The sequence below is a fragment of the Ptychodera flava genome, chromosome 2, assembly GCF_041260155.1.
Source record: "Ptychodera flava strain L36383 chromosome 2, AS_Pfla_20210202, whole genome shotgun sequence".
Classification (NCBI taxonomy): domain Eukaryota; kingdom Metazoa; phylum Hemichordata; class Enteropneusta; family Ptychoderidae; genus Ptychodera; species Ptychodera flava.
Window position 1 is genome coordinate 11,433,517 of NC_091929.1, and position 22,909 is coordinate 11,456,425.

Sequence of the window (22,909 nt, forward strand, 5' to 3'; positions counted from 1 at the left end):
ATTGACTTTACAAAATGCCTCGCAAAAATCTGTCAGATAACTACAGCTTTGCCTCATTAACAGCAAGACCAGCTTCATCGCCCACGCAGCTAAGCGTGCTGTTGTTCAGATCAAATATGACTGACAGCGTTACATATACTTGCCTTGATACCGTTTTCGTTTCTTACATATGGTTTACAAGTTTGCCACTTCAATCAAACAAACTCATGTTTTAATGTCAAACCGCCTGCTCGCTACAGACTTGAATTCCAGAAATTCGTCTGCTTCAATTTAACAAATCGCAATATATTTGCAGTGTACGTAGTAGTATGTAGGTTTGGACACCAGGGTGGCACATCGATCGCTACAAAGCTGTTCACTATCGGCTGGACACCGAAACTTTCGGTTGAGCACGAAACGACCGGCCATACGTGTTAACGAGCAACAGTCAGTCAAGAATGGCGGTACCAAAAGAATAGTTGGTACTAGTATATACTGACTACAAAATATCTCTCACGTGCAATGTGTACGAGGAAAATACAAAGGGCACTATGTTTATAAATACCGCAGTGCAAAGTACATTTGTGATAACGGCGTGAGTTCAGAGCTCAGACGTACGTCAAAAACCGGCGAGCTTTGACACGTCAGGTCATAATACTTTGAGCGCGATCCGCCCCTAAGTTTACATATCTCAAACTCACAACATGCCCTTAAGGGAGAATTTGCCTGGAGGACAGCTATCTGGACTCAAATTTTTACAATACTTTTCTGGTCTATAGCTTGTCGGGACTCTTCTTGAAGCTCTTGGACTAAAAACAATTGTCGACTCCTAGTTTTGCGAAAATCGAAAATTTTAGCATCCCCATAGATTTAATTCACGAATGGCGTCCACTTTAAATTTCAAATATCGATATATGTTAGGTAATTTATTCTTGAGTACCAGACTTTGCAATATGACTATTTTCATTCTTGATTTTGTAGGAGTACGGTTGAGTGTTTAAGTTTGAGGAAAAGTTCAAGTCTTTTAGTTTCTAGGCTCGTACTACCTTAATAAAATATCCCTCCATTGACACATGTCACATGAATGAAATACACCTTCTTCTTTACATACTTTTATCAGAGCTGATACCCTCTTTACATTTTAGCAAGACACTGACAAAGGGGTCTTGATCAGCGGCTCCACTTGTCCTGGACAAATTCATACTGGTTACATGATCTCTCAATCTCCTCCATGTCTTGAGACTTCATCTGACATTGACCTTGGCAATGCGGAAGCAAACAACTTTGTCGCCAACAGACGAAGACAAAGAAAAGCGGGTAAGTTCGAGTTCTTAGTCTACCGTTGGTTTTTACCGGCATGCTAGGGATCTGAGTATGAGGTAGATTTATTTCTTTGGCTTTGTGCCAGACGTCTATATTGATCCATGCCGGTAATCCTGTGCACATTGCAATTTAATGGATTTTTTCTGTTTCGTTTGATTATGCGTGAGTTGTCGAAACTGAGATAGTGGCAGGAATCGAGAACTCGCAAACACGCGAAAGTAGCGATAAAATTAACATCGTGCTATACGGAGTATAACTGCCACTGAACCATTTTTGTCACGTTCACAGACAATTTTTATTACTTAAATACATTTACTGTCAAATAAATCTGATAATAAAATGTGGTCTTTAAACATGTCATTATATTAAAGAGAAAGAAACCGACAAAGATAAGAAAGTATGCTATAAATATTCATGTCGAATTGTTTCGTTGTACGTTAATGTATTTTTCACGCCTGTCGCCATCACACAGATATGCCTTACTACAGTCAATTATATGCATTTGAATTTATTGTGTGATTCGATAAAATGGCCGCGAATTTCTTCAGTCTTCAAATACTCAAAAATAAATAAAATATTTCACTTAAATCTGGTACAGTAAGAAAAATAGTCTCGTAGTTTGTTTTGAGATGTGATCCAATGGGGTGCATGCATTTAAGTCGTATTTTTTCATGTCGAAATTCGTGAATTGAATACCACAGCCGAAACATACTAGTCAATTATTTTTCAGCATTTAAATGTGAAATATCTTTTCCGAGCCAAGGAGTGTTTCTCGCTTCATGTTCTTTTCTTCAGAGTTGTGATATGACATTCATTATTTTTTTTCAAAGTTTGTTGATAAACGCTGCAATGCCATGCCATGCCATGCTATGCCACATGCAATTTAACATTTCGAGAAACATCTATGGAGCATTGATAAATTATCTGCAGCACTGTGGTGATGACATGTGTACATTTGATGTCATCAAACAACACCCCGTGGGCCACAAATTGCTCGCTTTTTCGTACAATGGAAATCATTACGCTACCGTGGATACAATTCCTTATATTTCCTCATATTTGTATTTCATTGTGTTTCGTATCAACTGCTAAAGTGTAATGGTCGACAGGAAGTGACTCATTGGCATTATGTTGATACCATATTTGACTACCATTTGTTAAACATTTCACCCCTCGTCATTGTCAGTGAAATTGATTGTTTGGTAAACCGACGGTGCATCCCGTATGAACGGTTTCTCTTGCTAACTTTCTCGCTATTAAGTCAATGCTTGTACTTGTAGCAAGAGATGCGGAAACGGGGACGTGAAGAAAAAGAGGCTACTTCAAGTACATGCAGAAGAGAAGAAGAGAAGCAACTGATTAGAGTGACAGAGCAAAGTAAACCAAACCGTGCAGGTGAGAATGTCATTACATGAAGGTTACCATAATTGAACAATCACAGCGATGTTCAATGAGACCTAGGAGAGAAGGTAGATGATTGCAGAAATGATTTCCAGCACCCGTTTGAAATGTAATGTCCATACTTTTAATATCGGTGTTACTGAAAAGTCCCCTACACACATACAGCCACACATACACTCAAACGACGAAGTCAAAGTACTGTGGAGTCTTAGATTTTGCTGACACTTTCCTCCACAAAACTTTCAACCATTCTCTTTGAACAGCAAGATTAAAATCAGGGGTCACCGTGCAAAGTTTTGTACACGAGAAACAAATTACCCGGTATTTACCAACATTTAAAATTCAAAATGGCCGCCATCGCTGTATTAACTCTAAGGGGAAAAATAAAATTCCCAATTTTCACTAAACTAAGCAGCTGAAAATTTTGCTTATTTCAAAATCTTCAAAACAAGCCCCCACAAGTGATAGATCAGAATATTTGTCTACGGGGCGAATACTCCCCTAAATAAAAGGAGCATTTTCCTACAACATCGTACAAACAGACCTATCTATTAGTACGTTGCCCATCTAGCCCTCTCGCAATCTCAAAGTCTGTCACTGAATGAATGAATAGCGCAATTTGTTCATGTTTAAGCATTCTAGGCAACACAATAATATTTCAAGCTCTTAAAGAAAGAGTTTTAATGAGGAATGTTATATAAAGTCCCCGAATTTGTATTACTCGGAAACAGAAACATGAAGTGACATTTTATAATAATTATTTATTAAAAGGCAAATAGGGTGTCCAACTGTCGTAGCATGTGTACGGCAATTTTTTGACTGTGTATGCCGACTTTACTTCCGCGTCCATCATGTTATTAAATGTGAGTTTTCGTCCAAAGCCAATCTCCTCCATGCACGAGGCAATGCTTATGGAATTCCAATCTATTACAATTACAGGTGTAAGATTCGCCGTGGCCAGTGTTACCCCATGCCGTGCAGCGCTACAATCCACATCACATAGGCAAATCATCACAACCAGAATCAAAGGCAAGATTGAAAGCTGTTTTCATAGTTATGCCAATATAATCAGCACTGACACTCTGCATGCCTTGATACAAGCTGTGCACCTGGCCTATGATAAACACTATCCATTAGTTTTGAGTCCGGATATGATATGGCTGTGTATTACGCAAGGTTTGGCGATCCATATAAACCAGAATTCGGGACAGCAAAGGGATACGTGTCAGATAAAAGTCAGAAGAGATGATTTTGTAAAAGACTTTGCAGACAATTCATGGCTTGATGTAATTGATGAAATTTCACAGCGTGTAAAAGAGAAAATAGGAAAGAGAACGTGTGATTTGATCACTCCGAATTTCAGCACAACTGGCTTAAAGGAAAAAGCAGTATGCAGTATTGCCTTAATGGATGCTGTGCGGTCATTTACTAAATGCAGTCTGACGTGCCAGTGCGGCATTCCGTCCATTACACTGGAAGGTGCGAAGGAAGACTGGGCAGCTGTCAGACGGAAGGCAGAACAACTGGAGCAGTATGATCTAAAACAATGGACTGAAGAATTGCTGCCAATTCTGGATCAGTTTGTTAGTGCTTCAAGCGGGAAAATAGATAGGAAATTCTGGTCCAATATTTACAAAGTGAGTACCACTGACTAAAAGAATTCTAGTTAGTCAAACCCATTTTCTTATTATATTATGAACATGCCAATCTTGCGTTTAGATTCAAGATGTGGATATTTCCACCTCTGTACACATTTGGATATTTCTACCTGCTTTTTTGAAACGTTCAGTTAGCTCAAAACACTGATATATTGTGCACATCATACATATGTATAGGAACCACAGATGCACTTGATTTTTGGCCGTTAAACAGCAATTTTTCAATTTTTTTCAAAGGTTTCACTATTATTTTACAAAATATTGTCATGTTCCTGATAAGAAGGTATAATATGTTGATCACGATTTTACGTATATTAAAGAATATACGGTATGTGATGAGGAAAGTGTTTACTTATAAACAAACCTGACTACCTAGTACCTACCTACCTACCTACCTACCTACCTATCTAGCTATATACCTTCCTACCTACCTACCTACCTAGTACCTACCTACCTACCTACCTACCTACCTATCTAGCTATATACCTTCCTACCTACCTACCCAACCCAACCCTACCCTACCTACTGATTATACATACTGATGGACATTTCCACGACTACAATTTGAAAATTGAAGATGTATTGATTGTTTGTTTCGGCGCTTCATGAAATTACACATATGATCTCGTTTACAGTCAACAACAAATTGTCTGGCTAGAAAATTGTTTTTACAGTGATAGGTCTCTCATTGTGTCACTTTACAAGACAACATTTCTCCTGTATTTTCTAACTTTATACATGTGACCCCTTTTACTTTTTAAATAAAGCCTCATTTCCATTCTACAGTTACAAAATGAACCTGGTGGACCCTATGTGTCAGGATGGATCACCACTCTGTTTCCATATCTTGAATATCCTAGGGACGTTGTAGAGAGTGGATACCTACGTCGATGGTCCGTTCCGGGATTGCGGTGTGGTTTCAACGCCGACACCTTCACATCCGGCCTGTCCAAGGTGCCAATTGTTTGGGAATACTTGGTACAACCCTTTAATATGCAGTTCATTGGGGGATTCATGGCAGTTTCACAAGACAAGAGGACATTGGCACTGAGACCTGAGATAGGGTGGGCGGTCGTACAGGACGGCTCTTACACGGTATAAGTTAGCCTAGAATCCGGGTCTGCACTGTAATAGACAGCATTATACATGATTTTTAAATACAGGATTTCAGACAAACTATTGTAGTAGATTTCGAGGTGAAATAATATGCAAACCATTATTTGCAAGACATCCATACTGTTTAAAAGTTTGCAATAAATGTCCAAGCAGCAGTCAATGTATTGTTTTTTAAAAGTTTTTTTGGTAAAATCACTATACTGGTGCATTTTCAGTAAATCAGTGGTCACTTTGACATTTGTGTGCATGGCTGCTTGTACCGATTTTTTAAGTTATATGGCAAAATTATTTAAGGTGTTGGACAGGCTATTTTTGCACCAATTCTTTTCTCAGAGTTAATGTCAAGTTTCAAGTGTTAGAATCAAGATATTTAGTTCAAATTTCAGGATAACTCCCTTAGTTAATATTTTCTCCAAAGAATATAAAAATTGTATATTTGCAGCCATGATTTTGAAATATGACACCAGTAAATATTAAAATTTAATTTTTCATATTTTTGTTTACATATTTGAATTTAATAATAATTGGATAGTATTAATATTACCAAATTAGTTATAAACATGTTGACACTATTTATTGTAAGATTTGTACGGCAGGATTTGTCAATAAAATTGTTTTTATGATTTTACATGGGTTATATATCAAAAAATTATTAAAAATTCTTTCAAATTTCAAAATGTGATTTTTCAAAAGTACTTCAAATATAGGAAAATTGTGCCGTACAAATCTTATCTGTAACCTTGTTAATAGGCTGTAAAAATTCCATGTTCATATCTCATTTTAAAGTTGGATTAAATTGGTATACAATTATGTAGGAAAACTGTTATTCTGTCAAAAATGTTGAAAACAAGCCATATTTGCACCCCTCTTTTGAAGTCATAGAGCAGTTTTTTTGGTTAATCTCACGTTTGACACCTCTTTGACACTCAAAGAATCTAAAAATGCATTTACAATAGCAGTCACTCACTCTGAATGCCAGCACCGCCTTGTCAAACTTTCCTGAAAAACAGCAAATAATGACTTTCCTTTTCAAACTTTTATTAAAAGCTAGGGGACCTCTACCATAGTTAATACACTAAGGACTCCCCAACTTCTTCTTATTTGTCAGAAGTTTTAACAGGCTATAACTCTGCAATGCCTTTGTGCCCAAATGTCTAGTTTTTTTATTCCACAGAGAATGTTGACTACTTTTTATATTTAATAGTTTTGTTGAAATTTATAACTGACGCTCTAGTCTTTCCAACCACCTTAAGATAACCGTATAGGACGTTATACATTGTTACAATTAAATTATAACCAGTATACGGTATAATCGATCAGTTAGTCGTGACATGTACAGATCTTTGAAGAGCTAATATTATAATGATACCGTCGTGGATACAAGGCGAGTTTGACGACAAAATAGACGTCTACCTACTTAGGGCAAGACTTGGTTACATTAAGGAGTACTTGGTTTTGATGTGACTGACATTATGCGAATTGCGTTTAAATTGACTTAAAATTCAACCCTCTGTGTTTGTTGTTTTTTGTGTGAAAAACTGCAATTTTTGTTGTTTGTTTGATGATATATTCGAAACACGCATATTTTTCGTCACAACTGATAATTTGTTCAAAGCAGTGGCTTAAATGACCCGGTCAAACCTGTGACACAACACTCATTGTACTGAGGGGAACGGAACCATTTATTATGTCACCGAACACTGTGATCCTTTCACCTCCGTACTTTGGTCCCAGCATATTGTTAAGCTCTTATGCCGGAATGGTAGGGCATCTTTGGCGTGACTGAGGTGCGATGGAGTGTATGACCTGATACAACCCCCGTCCAGATGTGAAATCTATAGATTGTGTATATCATCAATAAAAGTTTGCCACAAGTATAGCACCTCAGTATGAATGGTACGACTGTGCAAGGAGACTGAGAAGCATAAGTTTCGCCAAATGACCAAAGCAAAGTGTATGGAAGGGGTGATGGCATTTAATCCAACAGCGGATGCTGATGACAATATGGACAGGTCCGCTGACAATGCGTATAAAAATGTAACAAAATAAGTGTGCAGTGTTTAAATTTTGGTGGGAGTATCATAGAACAGCCTGGACCATACCACTATCAAAGAAGCCAACTGAAAGAGAAGGGTGTGTAGTATGCATTGAAATGTTTAGTCTTGCATGTGTTTTATCATTAGTTGAAATATAATTTCATAAACAAAGATGATATTTTTCACTTTTTCGGTCAACTTTAAAGTCTTCGGATAGGAGCACATATTTTCTCCTCCACATTATTTTTATCAATGGTTATCGTTGACCTGTCTATAGAGAATTTGAGGTGAACAGGTTAAATATGGCGACTACTTCATCCGCAAAGAGGGTATTGTGAATAATAACAACTGGTCTAGATTAGATTTCATTAGATTACATTCTTGACGTACGTCTGGTTGAACAATTTCGATGTCGCGTCGTCGAATTCTGCATGTGGTTCAACAATAAATCTCTAGGGTCACGAAAGATAACACAATGTATGTATACAGAGTGATATCACAAAAGTTCGAACATTGTACTTACAAGGCATATATATTATAGCCCAATCAAAATATATTATAGTCCAAAAAACAAGGGACTAGATGTATGTGCCCGATGGTAGGAGACGATTTGCCCGACGCCAGGAGGCCAAATTCTCTCCAAATTGTCTGCAGTGTTTTTATTACATGCTTCTCTCAGGGTTTCACATACAACAAATGACAATCAAATGCTTTACTTCCACGTCAGACTAAAATCCGTTGAAAAATAAAACGATTTTCATGATCGCCCGGCGCGTATATATATTTAAATCACTGTTGTTCAGTTTATCTAATTTTCTATGCATGATTCTGTAAAAGTGTATTTCTCATGTAAAACATGTTATAAGTACTTTTAAATATTGTCCCTAAAAGCGATATACGAAAACACAACAAACGTGTTGTCCTTGTTTTATTCACATTAACTCACGTAAAAATACATCATGAGGGCGCCATCCCTTAGATTTCGTACAGAGCTAATCAAAGAAGTTTCTGTCGTTGACGAAACAAAATATATCAAGCCCCGGAAATTTTCCCGCTGGAGGAAGCAGCACACGGGCACTGCACTATGATATCCGCATTCTCGTTGGAAAGAATGTTTGTATGCACAATGAGACATACGTAAGGCATATACTTACTGGCGTGTTCCTTCTTGGTCGCTTTCTATCAAATAAAAAACGTTGAGGGCGCTCTATGAAAAGTACACCACCATCGTACTTTGATGACCCGGCATTTCAAATGGTGCTCCGACAAAACGCGCCGATGAAACCTTCTATCAAGCATTATATAACATTAATGTCACGCGCCTAAATTTGAAGATCAATCTTGGACATCATCTTTCAAGCGATGGTCCTACGTTACACCTTAATAGGCCTACATCCATTCAAATCCCGGGCCATCGATAATTTCAACCAACGAATAATGAGCAACTTATCTCATGACATTAAAATGTGAAACCCAGTGTTATAAATCCAGTAATAATATAATCGGTCAGATATTAACACGCTAATTACCCATGGAAATATAGTGTGTAAAATAAGTTCACCATTCATGGCAGAGTTATCAAAGTTTGAAGACCAGAAGAAGCGTCCTGTCATCTGTGATCACCGAGCAATACGCAAGGGTTAAGGATCAATCATTTTGGCGAACACACTCCTGTATATATATCTTCTCCATAGTCAGATATTGAGGTAATATTCATAAAATATCTTAAGATAATGTTTCATTATCGGAAAGTACTCATAAGCTACCGTTCACGGTTGATATGTAGGTTGACTTTGTTTAGCCTTCGTTTTGTTTCTCACTGTCGTCTGGTTCCTGTTTGGATTTTTCAGGTTCACCGAAGAGTAACTTCACTGCTTTGTGAATCATGGGCGAAAGTGAGTCCTCGTCCCGTTCGTAGGAATGCATAATAACAGCCATAAAGGATACAAACAGTATGACTGAACCAAAGGGTAGAGTTGGAATAACTTTTTTGTCCCGTCCTATCAAATAAACAGCGTTGAGGGCGCTTGGTGAAAAGTACAAGGCCATCTCACTCTGACGACTGGGAATTTCGAATTGTACTCCGAGAAATGCGCCAATGAAGCCTGCTATAAGCGGAATGTACGCCGGGAGAGGTGGCGGGCGAGGGTCGACATGATTACGCAGCATACATATGAGTGTCTTGATGGTGGTACACATCACACACAAGAAAGTCGCGGATCGACATACTTTAATTAGCAACGACATCAGTTCTTCTGACGGCCTACAGGTAGATCGAGAAAACGATATTGGTGAGGCAGTTTTGCAGGGACATCAAGAGAGAGAATATCGGGTCCAATTCGTATTCAGTGATATGCATAAAATCTACTTTGGCAAGAAACTAAAACACCGTTTACTAGGATGTTGACAAAGATGCAGTATCAGTGATATTTTGTGACTCACGTGAACATGTTTGTAGGCCAACGGACAGATGGGCTGACTGCCAGAATGCTATTGCGTATAAATTTGTGTACAATCACAAACAGTCTTATGGTGCAGTCTTCGAGTACCCACGGCAACGATAACTCTTTCATTTCAAAATATACTAGCCAACGCTTACCAAATGCGGATCGTTGACTGGAATTAAGGTAGAACGCGCCTCGGGGTCAGATATTTGGACCAAAATTTCTACAGTTCTCCTCTAATCCACCACTTGTGGGCGATCATTGTAAAGTTGGTGGAGAAGGAAAAATATTCACCGCCTTACTTTTTCGAAAATCCGAAATTTTATCCCCCCCCCCCAAATAGAGTTAACACGCGGATGACGGCCATTTTGAATTTCAAATATTGCAAAATGTTGGGTAATTCGTTTCGCTAGTTCCAATCTTTGCACGGTGACCCTAAATTTTAATGTTGTCGGATATTGTAAGAGAATGGTTGAAAGCTTCTTTGAAGAAAGTTTGAGCATAAGTCTTTCACTTTCGAGGCGCATACTACCTTAAGCAGTGTTCATAGTAACGACGGATTACAACAAATTATTAAAGCCCCAGTATTTGTAACTTTTAACCTTTTTTTATGTTCGAAATTACATATTATTCTCTTACATCCATCGTGAAATGTTGTTCAGTAAAGAAATAAGCCAAATTTGTGCTCCTGTAGTGACATACAAACGCTAAATATTGCCCGATCGAGTTGGATTGCCGCGCGGGTTTGTTGACAACTTGTAGGCTGTGCACGTGATCGAGAACGCCGATACTGATGACATCATCGAGCCTGCAACATTCCTGGGGCCATGCCATGACACGCCACAGTGCCTGGGTAATCGCCCATGGTCGCCGGCTGAATGACCTGCGAATGGTTTTATTTTGTTCTTCTCCGTTCAAATACGTACTGCTACTGTGTTTCAGAGGATACAGAACTTTGGCAGAGGAGGCTGACATTCTATTCTGGTACCGTGTGCGTTATATACGGATTATTCAAACTGCAGTGCAGGGTGAGTCGGCAGTGCACCGATGCGCACCCTGCAGTTGGTCACTCAGAACTCCGGGTATACCGATGTAAAATCAAGACGACACTATATACACTTGGCTCACTTCTGTAGGCAAATAGCTATCAAAATTGAGTAACTTGAAGTAATAAATTTCAGCTGATTGTCGCTTTAGCGGCAAGGTGATTGCGAAATCCAAGCAACGTAGTTTGGCAATGTATGGTAGGCTGTCGAATGCAGTGAACACGATGGCCTTTGGCATCAAGTAAGGGAACCGTCAGTATTTACGACCTGGGGGTCATTCAAAAATTGAAAGTTTAAGGGGGCGCTCAAAATGTTTTTTCTTTGTCTCACTCTGTCTTCATAACATAATGATTAGTTGATTATATATATTTTACTCTGATACATATTAAATAAAAAGAAAATAAATACTCTAACAGTACAAATAAATATCAACTGGATGAAGGCAAAAAACTACAAGTAGCTGCTACTACTAGCAATACTTATTATGAAAGAGAAGATAGTGACGATGAGAATGATATCGTTGTTCATGTACGCAATGGCACCAGCGAATTAAAGATGAGGATCAACAGTGGTGATGATGATGTCACACAGTGGTTTTCTGCAGTCGTTACCAGGGTTGGAAGGAGAGGCTGGGTCATGGAGAAATGTTCTCGACAGATACCACTATAAGTGCACAGGATCTAGGACAAAACTGAACTGTTGTGAATTCATCCTTTATATTATCATAGAAATTTATATTTTATTTGACTTGAGTTCAACAACCATTTGGACATTTAACATACCATAATGACATACTACCCATCCAAATTTAACAATACTATATGGTCGGATACTGCTTATTAGGTGAGCTTTATATCTACATATTGTTACATGGGCTCAGGTAAGCCAAACTTTCTGTTAGAGAGGGGGTTACTCAAAGTCATCATGGTTGGCTGGGGTGCGACTCAAAATTTCGGAGTTTCTAATGTAATTCCTCCGACCCCCAGATCGGAGCCGTAACCTGCGGTTACTCGCTGCTCGCGGCTTCGCCGCTCGCGCCGCACGCAGGTTTCGAGGTCTGGCATGCGAGACTAGGATCTCTCTTGTGTTCGAACTTCTAAGCTTACAATGCCTGGAGCTCCATCGCATCGCAGCTAGCCGATACTTGTTGTACTACTGTACTCCTTGTGAGGATTAGATACCCGTTACGTTCGATATTATTTGAAATACTTTTAAATTTAATAAGTAAGACTTTTGTACTGCATTCAAGATATAATTTTTCCGTTCTGAGCGTTTTCAATTACGCCGTACGGCAACGATATGCGAAGTTGATAGGCTGTGTTGCCTGCAGCGTAGCCTGGCCGTACACAAAACTTCGTTTGAGTAGACGGAGCAGAATCAGTCCCGTCATTATTTTCAAAGAATTTTCATTATACTCCATAATGGAAGAAACGACTAGTTCAATGATTACAATGGTGAAGTGTTGAATTTTATTCATACATGTATTTCTCTCTCAATTCATTCAGCAAACTTGATCTCCGTACCATCGGTCACAACGTGCAGTGTCTTGCTTGAAGCTTACAATCGACTGCCTCCGTCGTTAGTTTAGCTGTTCAAGACGTTTGTTTGCACGGCTCATTATAGTCGGAACAATATGTAAACACTTACATAATTATATCTTTCCGGTATTTCACCCAACTTTCGCGCGTTTTTAGCTGAGTCTCCAGTTTCGATGGACCAGACCTTTTCGAAGAGCGTATGGTTTCTACGGACGCCACAGTAAAACTTGCGTAGATGTGGTTGAGCATGCGCGGTGGTGTGATTACGTTTCGTTTCGTGTGTCAACAAAGCTGACTTCTGGTCCGGACAAGAGTCATTTTTCACTCCCTTTACTGTTAATCGTGAGGCGGGCTGGGCATGCAAACCATGCGATTCAGTATTAATTATGGTCTACTTTCACATACGGAGGATGTCATTTTAATCAAAAATATGAAAAAAATTGTTAAAAGTTACAAATACTGGGGCTTTAATAACATAGGAGAGCAAGGGCAAGATAACGATTTGTTGCCCGCTCAAGGGATGCTTCTCATGCGGTGACATTGATATTGCCCCGGGCCGAAGGTTCAATATTACCGCCACGTTCACGAGCTCCAGAGCGGACAACTAATCGTGATGTTGCCCTTGCTGGCAGATTATATTATTTAATTATCACCCAAGCCATGAAATATAACTTCTTATTCTAGCTGTATCACGTAGGTCTCGGCTAATCACGATGGCTGAATAATAGGTGAAGTGTGATAAAATAAGATATGGCGGAATGTATTATAATCTCTATAATGTCATGTGAACAAATGTTGAAATACTTTTTCACAGTGGCGCAAACCACAACCACCACCACCAGCTACTCAACAACAACAACAACAATAATAATAATCATTATTATTGTTATTATTATTATTCACAATAATCATTATTATCGAAATCAGAGACGTGATCTTTGTCAACAATATACCTTTTAAGGAGTGCTTTCCGTCTAAAGAGAAGAAATGGAATGACATGAATCGGCATGTAAACTCGAGAGTATGGCAACCAGCTGGCAACTAGTTCTCGGATACCATGCCCAAGACAGGATCTTCCCTGATGCATCCACGGATCACAGGGAATATGGAAACTCCCTGGCTTCCTAAACACATTATCCATCATTTCTTCAGTGTAGTCACGTGACCATGCCAGCGCCGTCTTGTAATACCCATCGCTTAATACTTTGGGGTTCAGCGTCAAGCCATAGACGATTATACTGGTGGCGGCGCCGAACGCTATCGGTACGTCGTATTTAATTGGAGGAATTTTCTCCCGTTTCACCAGCGCATTGTACAGAGCACCAATAGCTCGCGATGACAGAAATACGGCAATGATGCTCCGACGTTCTGCATTTTCTATAAGGCAAGTCAGGGCAGCAATGGCAGACGCGATGACGTAGTTTGCACCTGTCTGTCAGAGCAGAATTATAATATCGTTTCCTTAAAATTGAATACTGCAATGTGTCAAATTTCAAAACTGACGGTGCCCTTTTTATGTCTGTAAATTAAAGATCCATTAGCTGTAACTTTGGTCATTTGTTTTATTTTGTTTGTTCTGTGTATATCATCTGCAGTTTCTGCTTTGAATCCCTGAACCATGAAGAAATTCCTAATATTTAGCTCATAAATATACCCTTTATGAGTATAATCTGCATTGTTATTGTTTAAATTGCGTATTCAGGTCCGGACTAGAATACATTTATCAACAATAACAATGGTCATTTCACATACACAGGCTGTGTTGGCAAGCAGGACACCGGGCATTGGTCATGATGATCGGATTATAGTAAAATTCTGTAGTTGGTACATTGAAACAGAGTAGTGAAAAATTAGTCAACAGTTACAGCTAATGTCCCTTTAAAAAGCATCTATGCGCTGTAATTATTCTCTGAAAGGGTGTAAAGATCAGCCCATATTAGTACAGTACTTGCTCAAACATGTCTAGATAGTTCAATGAATGCAACAGCATATTTCCGGAAACATTCGTAGAACATAGAATGGTTTTCACTTATCCGACAAGTTAGAGATGGGAATCATGAGATAGCAGGATAAGTCTGATTTCAGTCTGTCAGGCATGAAAACTGTTTTTGTGAGTATGAGTAGGAGTGGCACTATAGATGAAGATGATGATAACAATGATCACGACAGCAACGACAATCATCATCATCTCCATCATCATCATCATCATCATCAAAATCACCATTTTCAATATTTTACTCACCGTTTGCTTTCTGTGTGAATGTACATAATACAGGGCTAGTTTATACACAGCAGGAAGGGATCCCAGAAAGAGTGTGAAGCGAAGACTGTCGATAGAGAAAACGTCTTTGAGCACTTGGCCAGGGCTGTTGAAGCAAGCGCAGAAAAAAAGAGAAATGCTTAATTTGTTGATGTCTTGGTGGTGATGACGATGCTTTAATCACTCAGACCGGTTCAATCTCATACCAATAATAAATTGCAACATAGAAGTTTCGAAAACCTAATGCCGTGCAAATTTTCCTTACTCCAAGGGTTAAAAAATGAGCCCTACAAGTGGTGGATCAGAAAAGAAATGTAAAAAATTTGAGAGTCTGAATATATGTCTCGGGGGGGGGGGGGGGGGCATTCAACGTTTAATAGAAATATCTTTTCCAGGGTCTATGATTCCAGTTGGCCGCAAGCCAGAGCTTTAGTTTCGCTCAACGAACCCTAGCTCCCGAAAAAGACGGTTACGCGTACAGCTGTTCCTGAAAAGAGGCCCGTGGTTTAAGACGATGTAAGAACACAGTGGATTATGTTGTTATGATTTGTACTGATTTCTCTCCGTATCTTTAGTGAGGGTCAAGTCGAAAGTAGGTCATTACATATTAGTACGAAGTTTGTCTTATCTCTCACACATGTTGTTCAGGTGTCACAGTTATCGTTACAGTGCCTCCGTTCACGAGCTCGACGGTGCCAGTGATTCCATTGAAGACGGACTTTGACTTCTATATATATGCTACTGTATTGTGCTGTGCCCACGGCATGCGGCACACTACTCGTGTACAATAGTTGAGCGTGTGAATGAAACTGTGAAAGGAAAAAATCAATGAAATTTCAATTATGAAAGCTCGTGAATGACCCCTGTTGAACGTGAATTAGAACAAAACTTCGATAAAATATCAACAGACACAAAGTGAAAGTTCATAACGCGACATAAAAGGGTAAACTTGTGACATGCACTGTACGTGTGTAGCAAGCAAACATTTGGAATACACCCGGAGTACACTGTTCGGTAGTTAAAGTATTTTGCACAAATTAAATTTGGGAGGAAAATTAAAATGTTCGCGACTGATTCTGTAAATCTCACCTCCTTCCCCCTCTCGCTAGTCTAGTACTCTTGACGTCAGCTTTTGGCCTTCGCCCACAATCCGGAGGCCAAAAAAACCGTCGAGAGTACTAGAATACCCTCTCGCCCGCAGGATCCATCCCTGCTGGCTAAACCCACAGCATATATACTCCCTGCAGACCTCTCACTTTGACATATTCCCTAAAAACCCCAATGAGTCTAAACGAATAAAGTTTTCCTTCCAATTGAAAATGTTTTTCGTTAACTTTACTTTGGAAATTAAGTATTGAAATGCGGACTGGAAGAGAGCAACAGAGTTCACGTTGGTGTAAGGCCGTGCGCGGGTAGACGCTGCGAAGGCAGATATGAGGATGTTGCGCGCGCGGTGCGTGCTCCTGTGCTTTGTGGCGAAGAGACGCGCAGAGTTGATCATGACAAGCGTTTGTCATGTTCTATAAGAGCGCCTGTATTATGCTCAAAATAGCTTCCCTGGGGCGATAATACTTCAATCGACAGTGAAACGAATAGCAAACAAACAAGACCACGAAAGGAAATCAAATGTACGAACGTAGTATCATAGAGAGACCGATCCATCATGCCGTCGGCGCGTCGTTCTACGGTTTACAGCTGTCAGGCAATCAACTTTCACATTGTTTTTCGACACATTCTGTGATATTTTAATGAAGCGTTTGCTGCGAAGGACTTGTGAACCACCGTTGTATATTAATGGACGTTCCCTAGTACTACCGATTCTCATGTTTTGTTCAGACCATTGTTTCGAGTCATTGTACTTTGGACGGCGATCAAATGTTATTGTGATAAAAAAGAAAATCTTGCATGCTTATGCACTGACAAAGATCTGTGTTAGATAAACTGGCGTTTTTGTTTATGAATAAAATGTTAATATTAATTTAACGAAACCTCATTTTATAATTTTCATACGTTCACGTTGCCATGCACACGACATGTGTATCGTCCTCTGTTGATCGGGATTGGTCTTCTTTAAGTTTATTTCTTCCGAAACACAAAATGGCGTTGTTTATCACGTGATTTTCTAGTGTTTGCTTCCATTTTGACTCTCAAATTCAACTATTTACGACTGAATATTTACATCCGGGTGTCTTACCTTTGCGCCAGTCTTTTCTGCAATATTGCTTTTACGACCGTAACAACTGAGTAGATAGCGAATCCCGTAGTGGCTCCCTTCACAAATCTATTGAGTGCGCTTCTGAGGTAGCTGTCCAAGGATAATTTTCTTCGCCCGTCAGACTCTGTCTGCGACTTATGCTTGCTAGAATTTGGCGCCATTTTACGCTCCCTGTGTAAAATCGCCGAATAGAGCACAAATTACTGAAATTATTAAGCATACCCTGGAAAATGTACCTGCGCTCGTCGACGAAAAGAAGTCTATTGTAGACTTTGGAGGGGTAAAAGGTCATTCTCCGAATATCAGGCGATACACCGGGTCAGGGAAAACGATAGATTAATAATTAACCACAAGAAGTTTGTTGACATCGTGAGGTCATCGATCGAAATAATAAAAAAACGTCAATAGTCGAAGTACGACAGTGAATTTAAACTCTCATTATTTGTAATTCCCGTCGTAAAAACTTAAGAGATTTCCCGCAGCGAGTGCGACTGCTCAACCGGAGAATCATTCTGTCAACCTGTCTGCTTCGCGCCGGAAAATCTGGCGCGAACGCAAGGCGCGTTTCGGATTCGTTCGTCGAAGAAATCGACGCGCGCCTCTCGTATGCCGTTGTTTGGAATTTATAGAATGTCGAATATCAAAATATTCCATGCGAAGCCGTCAAGATGCAAACACACAACGCCCAAATCAAACATGAACGAAACAATTTCGATATTTTTCATTTTATCGCTATTGTTATTGGCTGATATCGACGGGGCCATCGATGTAAGCGAAGGATGGCACTGCTATCGAGGCGATACCACAGGTTAGTTTTATTGAGAAGGGAAAGTATACTAAAGTGTGTACAAGTGCTCAGCCGTTATACAAACATCAGGGTTTTCTCTCGGCTGTGCGAATGCGCAAATTGTGTATTTCGAGCCATTGTCTGCTCTGAAAAAGTTACAGATAGCGCAGAAATCGCGCACAAAACACAGCAAGCAAAGACGTCCACATAAACTTATATATGAGGGTGACCCAAACGCATAGCGTAGCGAACAGTGTGTATCAATGATGGAATTTGGGAAAATTCCAGCTCTAGCATTGTGTAGGCATTGTGAAATGGGTGGCCGACAAGACTCACATTATTCACCATGTCTGTAGACATCATAGTCTAACAATTTAATGGTAAGAACAAAATTTGGTAAATGATATACCCTCAAAGGGAAGATCGGTACACTTTGTTATCATGTATATAAAATTATCCACAAAGTCGCCGTCATTTCAAATGAGGGTAACTTGCAGTGGCCATGGCCACCTCTTTGAGGTAACCCGTGCGCGTTATTTCGCGATAAAACACTATTTACAAAAATCCCTATTATCTTATTCCTAATACATGTATTTTGTGTGAAATTTATTGACAAATAGTCCCCTTTTCATCTTTATCCTAGCTCGTGTTCATGTTTAGTGAGAATAACATCACGAAAATATTGTACTAAGCCTCTAACCCTGTAGTGTAAGTGCACGGAGTGTGTCTCTGTCTGATAGTGATCCTTGGTTTTGACAAAAGTGGAAACAGAAAATCTGCCCCCTTTCCGAAGGCGATAAAATCACGACGACCTTTCCCGACAAGGTGATTGAATTTGTTAAATAAATTGATTATTTAATCGCTTTAATGATTAAATAAAGTGCCAAATAAATTTAGTTTATTTAAAAGTAAGGGGCAGAAACATATAGAAATATTTTTATGACCAATAAAAAGAGTCTGTCTGCATAGATCCAAAGTTTCGGTAATAACAATTGTCATACCGTTGATTTATTTCCAGCTAAAAATCCACAAGATGTTGCTCCATGCATTAAGGTGGATCGTCCTCGTGGTGGCCATGGCAATATCACATCAGCCACAACGAACTATCTTTTTGAAGTCGATGTCGACCCTGGTGAACAGGTACACAGAAGAGTTGACATAAGCTGGTATCATATCACCGAAAATGACGAAACGCAAACGATGGTTGCCATCAGCAACTGCAGGTAAGTTTTAACAAACTGTTCATTGACTAATCATAGCGTAAATGAATCAAGGATGTACATGCCTCGAAATTTAAATATTTACACGTTTGCTCAAATTTTCCGCAAAGAAAACTTGAAACCATTGTCTTCCAAAAATCAAGATTTACAAAGCAGGGTCACCGACGTGCAAATTTTCTTACTAGAGATACAATATGTCTCATTTTACCCGTATTGAACATTCCAAATGGCTGCCTATGTTAATTCTATGGAAAACATAAACTCTACTTTTTTAAAACCATTTTTAAACCTGTTGAAATTTCATTTCAACAGGCTTTTTTCACAAAAACAAGAGGGTACAAACTTCATTCAGTCTATTAGGTTCAAAGTGAGTCCAAACAAACACCATGCTGACAGTGTATTTTAAAATGTGAGACATAAAATAGTGCCTGTCCCCAGAAAAATACTAAATGACATATCATTATTGATTCAAAATATCCTGAATCGGTAAATTGTTATATTTTCATCATAGAAACATTATTATGATACATTACGTCATTCAAATAGTCAGACGGCAGATGCTGGAAACTAGCAGATTTTCGTTAAAAAGACAAGCGGAAACAGTTTCAGGCAAAAAAGTGATCCCATCTAAATTGCGTGAGATTTCATTTCAACAGGATCAGTATTCTCAGTAAAAGAATCCGAGTATATCTTTGTTCGACAAACCAGATCAGACATTCGGAAAAATTGACACTGGATAACATGGAAAGATAAATTCAAAAGATAAATTTGAACATTTGATATACACATTTATCCTTAAATAATGCTAATCGTGCTTATTGCATTTTGAGAAAGCATTTATATATAATAAATATAAATCATTTGGAAATTGCTTCTTACAGGAATTTCCAGGCTTGTGATGCACCAGTGAAGATAATCCCTGATGTCAAGAGGTACCACTTCAGAGTGTCCGTGGGATTTCGTGGAGCGGTAGAAAACGTGGCCGAAGATATGATTTTGGAAGTCGTAGAGGGTAGGAACTTTGTAGAATATGATATTATGGTATATAAAGAGTCCACTCTGTTGTGTACTTAAAATAGACGTTTATCTTTGATAAACTCCATATTTTTTTATTTCTTAAAGGGTTTAGTTTTTTTTCTTTTGAAACGCACGTGACGGAGACGTAAAGATGTTTTGCAGTTTGCCATAACTAAAGGAAAACGACTTGCGTACGTAACATAAGCCATAGTTTCAAGTTGTATGAAGCAATATGAAGCTTTGATTATGTAACATCGCTTCATGTTTTGTTATAGAGGCAGTTGCCTCATTCGTATGACGTGTTGCTAAAAGTAACAAACTGTGTCATCATTCTTAACGAATGCCCTGATGACAATTCATTTATCATGTTTCAGGATACGGTTGAGATAGCAAATAATGCAAATTGTTTTCAAATACGACGGGTTTTTTCGAGACAACTTTAATTGCGTTTGAAAGAGAAACAAATGGCACCGATTGGAAATTCAAACCTTGTTTATGTTATATTTTTTGCACAGTTTTTTTTTGAAAGATATTTCTTTGCGAAAATGGTAGCAATTTTCAGTGAAATCTTCATATTCAACAAGTCGATTTGAACCTTAGTTCATCTCCATGAAAAGTTTAATTTGTCCGTAATATCTATAACAAAAATATTTTACCTTTTTTGAAAAATAATCGCAATCATACCAATCCATAATCCAATAGCACTGGTCAGAATTTGTAAGACAATAGTTGTAAACATAGACACAAAACAGCACAGAACAGACAGTAAATAGACGGTACACAAACAAAGTCAAATTCATGAAAGAAAGATATATGAACCTCTGGCCAAAAGATCAAGAAGTAATATCAGGTGTTTCGAAAATAGTAAGCGTATCCCGCCCCACATGTGGCACCCGCAACTAATACTTACATATATTGCCTACCTTTTTCATAACATTTTAACGTTTACTTCATTTTACCATACGATTCCACAACTGGTGTATGATACATATTGCTCTTTCGTGTAAGAAACTTCAGTCATCGTTAATTCTACTGAGTATCCAATGATTGATTTTGACGGTCAATGGCACACGAAAACAAAAAAGTATAGCTAAATATGGATGTGCCATAAGGAAATACATGTATTGCCTCCGTGAGTAGTAAAGAAAAGGTGGTCAACTGGGATGAAGTAAGAATTTTACACCCCATTTTATTCATTTATCTACATGAAGCGAAGGAAAAATTAACCATCCATGTAACTAAAGTATGACCCTGACCTATATACGAACTCACGCACGCGCAGCAGTGCATTGTCCTGAACTAAGCGGGGAAATTCCCTGCTGAGCATGTTTATACACGTTCCGAAGGTGTACGGGAAATTCCGTGTGAGTCATCACCATCAAACTAGCCTATATAAAGGACCCGTGTTGTCAGTCCGGCCGGCCGGTTGCGGAGTCCAGCTGATGTTGAACACGAAGTTCCTATCGGTGCGAACTTGTTCACCCGATAGATAAAATTTTAGTAATTTCCTCTGAACTTAAAATATGACGAAAGACCATTACTTCAAACAAAATGAGTCGTTTCAGATGAATGGTACTGATATCTAAAGTGTTCACTCTTTTATCTTTACGTACAAATGTAGTTCCTAAGTCGTTCTCTATTCTATTCCCACCAACAAAACATTCAATACTCATTTCCCCTCCCCGATCTTTATCGATACTTATGATAATATCACAAGTTGTTCTGTTATCTGTTTTCATAGCATAATATCCAACCAAATCGTCAAATTCATCTCCAGTAGCTAACTTTACACATCTAATGAGAACTGTACCATGTTGAAGTATTTCATATTATCAGTCATCTGTTGATTTACTGTCTGTAAAGTTAATTCAGCTGCCTCATCACTGACACTTTTAAGACCCAGTTTCTTTAAAGTTTGTCCCAAAATAATCTTACTGGAACTCCGCTAGCTGTATACGAGCAATAATTCTCCCCTCGTTTATCCACCTCCTTAATGTATTATCTGCCTTCATTATTGTATTAAGAGGACTAATTTTAAGATGAATTGGTATACCAAGAAGTGCAATGTATGGATTCGTAGGAGTAAGCCAACTACGAAAATCTAACAATTTATATTTGTTTACATTGCTATCAAAATAAATCACATTCGGAGTTCCTGGTGGTTCAGCAACACCTCCTGCAATTTCACTATCCCAATATATCTAAGATGTTACGCGGCACATTATAAGGCATGAATTCTGACTAGCCTGAATCCCATGTCAGAGCAAAAGGAGTAGGATCATTCGAAGCCTTTGTGGCGTCAATTACAGTTTCATCAATGTCTTTAAGTTCGGAAAATTCTACAGCATGCTCGTGGGGTGGCGCCGCGGCATTGGCTAAAACGAAATATTTTCGCGGTCCTTGTAACGAAGGACGTAATCCTTATTATGATTAGCAGCCATCTTAGTATTATTGTTAACTTTAACATCACTCAGATCTTCAAGCTCAAGATTTTGCATACGAATTGTACCTAGACCGAAGCCACTTGGATCAGACATACTCCGTAGGGACCTATATACAGTGAAAATTAAAATAATACCTTGTAATATACAACTAAGAATCATGGCTTCAGCAATAGGAATGACAGTTCTCGGTGCTGTATTAAATGCAACGGCATTCACAGGAGGAAATATTATCGGACAAAAGCTTTCTGGTAATGGTGAGGCTCTTATTGAAGAGAAGTCGACATGATAAAGCATTAGAAAAATTTGAACATGATCGCAACGTCTGGTCAGAAAAAAGATTACTACAGGCTGACTGGGAAAGAGAAAATCAAGCAAAGGACGCACATGCTGCAGCTGAGTTAAGAGATACAGATGCAGAAATCCTT

At 38.8% G+C, this 22,909-nt stretch overlaps 2 protein-coding genes across 2 annotated transcripts; one reads left to right on the forward strand and one right to left on the reverse strand.

The window, feature by feature from the left end:
* The first annotated feature begins 1,107 nt into the window (after nt 1-1,107).
* On the forward strand, nt 1,108-5,462 carry LOC139148968 (uncharacterized). Its single transcript, XM_070720446.1, has 4 exons — nt 1,108-1,296; nt 2,583-2,697; nt 3,643-4,340; nt 5,148-5,462. The coding sequence occupies exons 1-4, from the start codon at nt 1,246-1,248 to the stop codon at nt 5,460-5,462; spliced, it is 1,179 nt and encodes a 392-aa protein (XP_070576547.1). The 5' UTR covers nt 1,108-1,245.
* A 2,961-nt stretch (nt 5,463-8,423) lies between these two features.
* LOC139147186 (uncharacterized) lies at nt 8,424-17,313 on the reverse strand. Its single transcript, XM_070718125.1, has 4 exons — nt 16,996-17,313; nt 14,784-14,907; nt 13,495-13,973; nt 8,424-9,776 (listed from the first exon to the last, which is right to left on the reverse strand). Exons 1-4 carry the CDS (start codon nt 17,175-17,177, stop codon nt 9,311-9,313), a joined length of 1,251 nt encoding a protein of 416 aa, XP_070574226.1. The 5' UTR covers nt 17,178-17,313; the 3' UTR covers nt 8,424-9,310.
* Between the last annotated feature and the right edge of the window lie 5,596 nt (nt 17,314-22,909).

Coding starts and splice junctions, on each gene's coding strand:
- LOC139148968 (XM_070720446.1), top strand. CDS start 1,246: ATGCGGAAGCAAACAACTTTGTCGCCAACAGACGAAGACAAAGAAAAG. Junction 2,698..3,642: donor AAGTAAACCAAACCGTGCAG/GTGAGAATGTCA, acceptor TTACAATTACAG/GTGTAAGATTCGCCGTGGCC. Junction 4,341..5,147: donor TCTGGTCCAATATTTACAAA/GTGAGTACCACT, acceptor TCCATTCTACAG/TTACAAAATGAACCTGGTGG.
- LOC139147186 (XM_070718125.1), bottom strand. CDS start 17,177: ATGGCGCCAAATTCTAGCAAGCATAAGTCGCAGACAGAGTCTGACGGG. Junction 14,908..16,995: donor CAGAAAAGACTGGCGCAAAG/GTAAGACACCCG, acceptor TTGCTTCAACAG/CCCTGGCCAAGTGCTCAAAG. Junction 9,777..13,494: donor CGGAAAGCACTCCTTAAAAG/GTATATTGTTGA, acceptor ATCTACCTGTAG/GCCGTCAGAAGAACTGATGT.